This window comes from Cebus imitator, unplaced genomic scaffold, assembly GCF_001604975.1.
Source record: "Cebus imitator isolate Cc_AM_T3 unplaced genomic scaffold, Cebus_imitator-1.0 Scaffold74, whole genome shotgun sequence".
NCBI lineage: Eukaryota > Metazoa > Chordata > Mammalia > Primates > Cebidae > Cebus > Cebus imitator.
This window is the reverse complement of record NW_016107389.1, coordinates 5,990,563-5,998,950: the sequence shown is the minus strand read 5'-3', so window position 1 is coordinate 5,998,950 and position 8,388 is coordinate 5,990,563. Positions and strand designations below refer to the sequence as shown.

The window sequence follows — 8,388 nt, the reverse complement described above, 5'->3', positions numbered from 1 at the left end:
ATAAATATGAATAAGGATTTTAAATCTTATTTTAATTAAATTGGATGCTTTTAAGGGAAAGAGGAGGGCATAGGGTAAAGGGAAGGGTTTATTTTACGAAGATCATGCCAAGTATCAAGATAATTCAACAGGGTAAGAATAACTTTTTCAGCAAATAGTACTAGGACAACCAGATATCTACATGCATATGAATAAAGTTGAACCCTTTCCTCAAACCATAAAAATTAACTCAAAATTAACCATATTCATAAATGTAAGTGCTAAAATTATACAACTCTTAATAGAAAATGACTAAATCTTGACTTTGATTAGGCAAAGTCTTCTTAGATAGGACACCAAAAGCATAAGGGACAAAAGAAAAAGTAGATAAAATGAACTTCACTGAAATTAAGTCCAGGCACAGTGGCTCACACCTGTAACCCCAGCACTCTGAGAGGCTGAGGTGGGAAAATTGCTTGAGGCCAGGAGTTCAAGACCAGACTGGTAGTTCAAGCATGTCAAAGACTGACAGGCTATTTCTAAAAAAAAAAAAAAAAAAATTCAACATTAAAGAATATTTCCGAGTCATATGTTTGACAAGAGATTTGTGCTTAGAACACATCAAGATCATTTGCAACTCAATTACAAATAGACACAGAACCCAATTTAAAAAATTGGCAAAGGGACTGGACATGGTGGCTCACATCTGTAGTCTCAGCACTTTGGGAGGCCGAGGCAGGAGGATCATTTGAGTCTAGGAGTTTGAGACCAGCCTGAGAGATATGGCAAGACCTCATTTCTAGAAAAAAATTTTAAAATTAGCAGGGCATGATGGCATGTACCCAGCTACTCAGGAGGCTGAGGCAGGTGGATCACTTAACCCCAGGAATTTGAGGCTGCAGTGAACTATGATCATGCCAGTGTACTCCAGCCTGGGTGACTCAGCAAGACCCAGTGTCAAAAAATAAAACAAAAAAACAAAACTCAACAGTAAATAACTACTCTAATTAGAAATGGGCAAAAGACATGAGGAGATATTTTACTCAAAAGAATATACAAATGGCAAACAAGCACATCAAAAGATGTTCAACATCGGCCAGGCGTGGTGGCTCACACCTGTAATCCCAATACTTTGGGAGGCCAAGGAGGGCAGATCACCTGAGGTCAGCAGTTCGAGACCAGCCTGACCAACATGGAGAAACCCTGTCTCTACTAAAAATACAAAATTAACTGGGTGTGGTGGCGCATGCCTATAATCCCAGCTACTCGGGAGACTGAGGCAGGAGGATCATTTGAACTGGGGAGGCAGAGGTTGTGGTCAGCTGAGATAGCGCCATTACACTCCAGCCTGGGCAACAAGAGCGAAACTCTGTCTCAAAGAAAAAAAGAAAAGATGTTCAACATCATTAGCTATTAAAGAAATGCAAATTAGGCTGGGCACGATGGCTCACGCCTATATTCCCAGCACTTTGGGAGGCCTAGGTGGGTGTATCACCTCAGGTCAGGAGTTTGTGACCAGCCTAACCAACATGGTGAAAGCCTGTGTCTACCAAAAATACAAAAAAATTAGCTGGGCATGGTGGCGGGTGACTGGAATCCGCCCTACTCAGGAGGCTGAGGCAGGAGAATCACTTGAACCCAGGAGGAGGAGGCTCAGTGAGCCAAGATCGCATCATTGCACTCTAGCCTAGGCAACAGAATGAGACTCTGCCTCAAAAAGAAAAAAGAAAAAAGAAAAAGAAAAAGAAATGCAAATTAAAACTACAATGAAATATTGCTACCTAAGGATAGCTAAAAAAAAATAAAAGTGACAACATTAAATGCTGATGAAGATGCAGAGAAGCTGGATCACTCATGTTACTGGTGATGTAAACTTTTGGTACAGGTACTGAAATTTTTCACTTTCTTAAAAAAAAATACACAGGTTAACTGAGCAGAGGGGTGCATGCCTGTAGTATCAGCTACTTGGGAGGCTGCAGTGAGAGGATAACTTGAGCCCAGGAATTAAAGTCCAGCCTGGGCAACAAAGCAAGACCCTGTCTCTTAAAAAACAAACACACAAACCCATAAGCAACTAAGATATAACCCACCAACTGCAATCCTGGGCATTTAAACCAGAGAAATGAAAAACGTACTTATACACAAACGTTCACAGCAGTTTGATACAGAGTCTTGCTCTGTCACCTAGTCCAGAAAGAAGTGGCACGATCTTGGCTCATTGCCGCTGCTGCCTCCGGGGTTCAAGTGATTCTCCTGCCTCAGCCTCCCGAGTAGCTGGGGTTACAGGTACCCACCTAATTTTTGTATTTTTAGTAGAGATGGGGTTTTGCCATGTTGGCCAGGCTGATCTCGAACTACTGGCCTCAAGTGATCCATCCAACTCAGCCTTCCCAAAGTGCTGGGATTACAGGTGTGAGCCACCGTGCCCAGCCTATAGCAGTTTTAACATAATGGCCAGACACTGGAAAATGCCCAGATGCTCTGTAACAAGTAAAACTGTGGTATGTCCACACCACAGAATATTATTCAGTAATAAAAAGGAAGAAACTATAGATGCAACAATCTGGATGACGCTCTGGAGACTTAGGATGAATATAAAAGACTAATACAGGCTGGGTGTGGTGGCTCACACCTATAATCCCAGCACTTTGGGAGGCCCAAATCATGAGGCCAGATCACGAGGTCAGGAGTTCAAGGCTGGCCTGACCAATATGGTGAAACCCTATCTCTACTAAAAATATGAGAATTAGCTGGGTATGGTGGCACACGCCTGTAGTCCTAGTCCTAGCTACTCAGGAAGCTGAGGCAGGAGAATCGCTTGAACCCAGGAGGTGGAGGTTGCAGTGAGCCAAGACCACACCACTGCACACCAGTATGGGTGACAGAGCAAGACTCCCATCTCAAAAAAAAAAAAAAGGCCAATCCAAAAAGATTACACACTGCGTTATTTCACTTACATAATATTCTCAAAATAACAAAATTATAGAAATGGAGAAAGATTAGTGGTTGTCAGGGTTTAACAAGAGGATAGAGGGTAAGGGTGTGAGAGAAGTGGGTGGGATATAAAAGGGCATCAGGAGGGATTCAGGACATGGATGAACCTGGAAACCATCATTCTCAGCAAACTGACAGAAGAGCAGAAGATCAAACACCGCATGTTCTCACTCATAGGCGGGTGTTGAACAATGAGAACACATGGACACAGGGAGCGGAGCACTACACACTGGGGTCAGTTGGGGGGAAATAGGGGAGGGACGGTGGGGGTTGGGGAGCTGGGGAGAGATAGCAAGGGGAGAAATGCCAGATGTAGGTGATGGGGAGGAAGGCAGCAAATCACACTGCCACGTGTGTACCTATGCAACAATTTTGCATGTTCTTCACATGTACCCCAAAACCTAAAATGCAATAAAATAAATGGGGAAAAATAAATAAATAAAAAAAGAAATGTTCTATATCTTAACTTTGTTTATTTATTTATTTACTTATTTTGAGATAGGGTCTAGCTCTGTCTCTCAGGCTAGAATGCAATGGCATGATCATAGCTCACCGCAGCGTCGACCTTCTGGACACAAGTGATCCTCTCACCTCAGCTTCCTGAAAAGCTGGGACCACAGGCATGTTCCACCATGCCTGGTTAATTTTTATATTTTGTAGAGATAAGGTTTTGCCATGTTACCCAGGCTAGTCTTGAACTCCTGGGCTCAAGTGATCCTCTTGCCTTGGCCTCCCAAAGTTCTAGGATTACAGGCATGAGACACTGTGCCCAGTCATGCATCTTGACTTTATTAATGTCAATTTCCTGGCTTTGATTAAAATAACCAAACTTTAAATTTTGCAAAATTACTAGATTTTTCCATTGGGGAAAACTGGGTAAAAGGTACAAGGGATCATTCTTTATTATTTCTTATACTAGCATATGAATCTACAATTACCTCAAAATGAAAAGTTTAATTTATATAAAAGGTAAATCTTCACCTCATACTATAAAACAAAACAAATTTGAAAGGCATTAGCTGGTATGATTCCTTTGTCATTTTCTTTTAAAGTTCATAATTAACCAGTATTATTTTGAAATCTGAATCTTACTTTATGTTGAAAAATGTAAATAAGTGAAAATAATACTAAAACAGTATAGGAATAGACATAACAGAGATCAGTGTAAAAGAAAAGACTCTAACCTATATAAAAATTTAGTATGTGATAGTAAAATTATTTTTTCTTTTTATCCTTCCAATTAACTCTCCATTCTTCTCTATTCGGGAGACTAACCTCTAAGGACTGCAGCAACTGGAATTCTTACTCTCTAGTTATCAGTTGAATTTGGCCATTAGGAGCTAATGGAGGAAACCAGAAAGTGGGAGTCAGACAGTGGATTACCTTTGCTCTTTCCCTGCTGGGCCATAGCTTGGTGGTAACAGTATTCCTCTCCTGAAGATCACCTCTCCTGGTCAGCAGCTCTGTGCTTTAGTAATTATCTCGCTGGGTTCTGCTAACTATTCCCTCTCCTTGTCTTTTCATAGTTAGAAATGGCAGTAGTTTTCTGCCTTTGCTAGCTCTAGGATGCTTCACCATCCCTGCATGTTCCCCTTAACTGTGCCCACAACTTTGTAAATAGTCTCTTCCTTAAACTTTTGTCAGTTATCTTTACATGTGTTATCTACTTCCTGCCAGGACCCTGATACCCTTAACAAGAGGCAAAATCTAGACTGCTAGACTAATATACCAAAGGTCACTGTACATTTAGAAATATACTGTTAGAGTGATGGATGTATGGGGGTGCCTTTTTAAAATAAATCTTTGGGTAATACAAAATCTCTTTTCAAAGCTGTGCAATAAAGAATACAGTCTTGCCCAAAGAGAGGTTTGACCTTTGTCCTGGTTCCTATGAGATAACCTCTAAATCTTGGCATTTCCATACCAATAGGAGTGACCGTGTTATTTATCATGGGCCTCTTGGGCCACACCTGCAGTTTATACTAATGATGGATCCTTTGAACCACATGGTGTCAGCTCAGTTTCCAGGGAGGGAAGGGTAGGAGTCTGGGTTCAACTACGTAGACCATCAATTAATCAGTCAATCCTAACTGCATAACAAAATTTCAGTAAAAAATCCAAAAACTAAAGGTGGGGTGAACTCCCAGGATTGGCAGTACTCCATGCATGTTGTCATACATCAATTCTAGGAGGGTATGATGTCCTGAGGATGCAAGGGAAGCTTCATAGTTGGAACCCTCCTAGATTCTGACCTACGTCTCTTTCCTTTGCTAATTTTAACCTGTATCTTTGCCCTGTAATAAACTGTAATGGTGAGTATAATAGGTTTCTGTAAGTCCTGTTAGTCGTTCTGGTGAATTACTCAACCTGAGGGCGGTTTTGGGAAACCTTTGACCTTGTGGTTGGTGTGAGAAGTAAGGGTGGTATTCTATGAGCTCTTCCCTCTAACCTTGTAGTTGGGCCCTAGCTCCTTGTAGTTGGGGGTCAGAAGCCTTGGGCAGACTTGGTAGTATGGAGGATTGTGCTCTTAACCTCATAGTTTGGCTAATTCCAGGCAAAAGTACAAAAAGAGTAAGTAACAAAAAAATATAAATTTCGAATTGTTTGCCAGATTAATACATTTTTCCTGCATTTGTGTTTATATAAATTCTTCGACTTACCTGAGGGTCCACTAACCACCCATGGTACAAAGGAATATCAAGAAGATCAAATACTATGCATTCCGGCGTATATTCAAACACTCGAACACCAGTGAATCTTACATTTACATCCAGACCTGTCTGTAATTTGTGCAGAATTGCCATGGCATCACTCATATTCTGAAAATAGAAAAGGGGAAAGTTATAATTCAGAAACATCAAAACAAGAACACAAAAGATATTCAAGTATAAGGACATTTACTTTTAATTTTCCATTTTCTCCAATAAATCCAACATATTTTTATTGTTGATAACGCTTATGCAGCGCCACTGACTACATGTTGACACCTTCAAGTAACTAGTTCACAGTAGTTGCTCAGTAAATATTTACCAGATTGCCGGGCATGGTGGCTCACACTTGTAATCCTAGCACTTTGGGAGGCCAAGGCAGGTAGATTACTTGAGGTCAGGAGTTTGAGACCAGCCTGGCCAACAGGGTGAAACCTTGTCTCTACTAAAAATACAAAAATTAGCTAGGCGTGGTGGCACGTGCCTTTAGTCCCAGCTACTTGGTAAACTGATGTAGGATGGTCACCTGAACCCAGGAGGTAGAGGTTGCAATGCACAGAGATTGTGCCATTGCATTCCACCCTGGGCAACAGAGAGAGACTCTGCCTCAAACAAAACAAAACAAAACGAGACAAAGTTCATGCTGTTATGCAACTAACATTCTATTGAGAGAGATAAACATGTATATATATAACACAATGTCAAGTATTAGTAAGAAAAACTGAGCAAGATAAGGTTGTAGAGAGTAGTAGAAATGAAGGACCTATTTTAGACTGGAAAGTCTAAAAGTCAAATGTTTTTAAAGTCAAAGAGGAAGGCCTCTCCTACAGTTGAATTTAAAATAATTGAAAGTAGGATCTTAAAGAGATAGTGGCACACCATGCTCATTGCAACATTATTCATAATTCTTTTTTTTTTTTTTTTTTGAGATGGAGTCTTGCTCTGTCACCAGGCTGGAGCGCAGTGGCTCAATCTCAGCTCACCACAACCTCTGCCTCCTGGGTTCAAACGATTCTCCTGTCTCAGCCTCCCGAGTAACTGGGACTACAAGTGTGCACCACCACACCCAACTAATTTTTGTATTTTTTTAAATTAATTTTTTTATTTTTAGTAGAGATGGGGTTTCACCATGTTGGCCAGGATAGTCACGATCTTTTGACCTCGTGATCTGCCGGCCACAGCCTCCCAAAGTGCTGGGATTACAGGCATGAGCCACCGTGTCTGGCCTATTCATAATTTTTTATCTATTCTTAGTCGCAACTGACAAAAGAATAAAGAAAATGAGGTATATACACACAATGGAATATTATTCAGCCTTAAAAAAGAAGGAAATCTTGTCATATGCTACAACCTGGATGAACCTTGAGTACATCATGCTGAGTAAAATAAGCCAGTCACAAAAATAAAAATACTGTATGACTCTACTTATATGAGATATTTAGAGTTGTCAAAATCATAAAAACAGAAAGTAAAATGGTGGTTTTCAGGAAATTGTGGGAAGTGAGAAAGGGAAACTGTCTGATGGATATAGGGTGTCACTCTGTGGCCCAGGCTAGAGTGCAGTGGTATGATCATGGCTTACCACAGCCTCAACCTCCTGGGCTCAAGTGATCCTCCCACCTCAGCCACCCATGTAGCTGGGACTACAGGTGCATGCTACCATGCCCAGCTAATGTAACTGATATTTTGTAGAGATGTGGTCTCACTATGTTGCCCAGACTGGTCTTGAATTTCTGAGCTCAAGTAATTTTCCGCCTCAGCCTCTCAAAGCATTGGGATTATAGGCATAAGCTACTATGCCCGGCAAGTTTCAGTTTTAAAGATGAAAACGTTCTAGAGATCTGTTATACAACATTATGAATACACTTAACACTTCCGAACTGTATGCTTAAAAATGTTTAAAATAATACATTTTATATTACGTGGTTTTTAACACAATTTAAAAAAAGAGGAATGAGCCATCAAGCCATGAAAAGACATAGAGGGAATTTAAATGCATATTAGTGAAGAAAAGAAGATAATCTGAAAAGGCTACATACTGTATAATTCCAAATAACATTCTGGAAAAGGCAAGACTATAGAGACAGTAAAAAAGATAAGTGGTTGCCAAGGATTAGGGGAAGGGAAGAATGAATAGGCAGAGTACAGAGAATTTTTAGGACAGTGAAACTATTGTGTATAATACTGTAATGGTAGATATGTGTCATTATACATTTTTCAAAATCCATAGAATATACAACACCAAGAATGAATAAATTACAGACTTTGGGTGATAATGATGAGGCATTGCACGTTTATCAGTAACAGATGTACCACTTTGGTGCAGGATGTTGATAGTAGAGAAAGCTTTGTGTGTAGGGTTAGGAGGAACAGAAGGTATACAGAAATTCTCAGCACTTTCCATACTCAATTTTGCAGTGAATATACTGGGATGGATGGAAGAAAGGGAGGAAGGGACGGGTGAGGGAAAATGGAGTAAGGGAGGGGGAGGGAGAGAGGGCAGTGCAAACGGGAGGGAAAAGAAGGAGAGGGAGGGGCTGAGCGCGGTGGCTCAAGCCTGTAATCCCAGCACTTTGGGAGGCCGAGGTGGGTGGATCACAAGGTCAAGAGATCGAGACCATCCTGGTCAACATGGTGAAACCCCGTCTCTACTAAAACTACAAAAAATTAGCTGGGCATGGTGGCGCGTGTCTGTAGTCCCAGCTAC

At 40.9% G+C, this 8,388-nt stretch overlaps 1 protein-coding gene across 2 annotated transcripts in view; it reads right to left on the bottom strand.

The window, feature by feature from the left end:
• MINDY2 (MINDY lysine 48 deubiquitinase 2) overlaps positions 1 to 8,388 on the bottom strand; it is a 101,963-nt gene that overhangs the window by 53,777 nt on the left and 39,798 nt on the right. For both annotated transcript variants that reach the window (XM_017531894.2, XM_017531895.2), the window contains exon 4: positions 5,634 to 5,792. In XM_017531894.2, the coding sequence (XP_017387383.1) occupies positions 5,634 to 5,792 (159 nt within the window). The remainder of the gene's footprint in view (positions 1 to 5,633; positions 5,793 to 8,388) is intronic.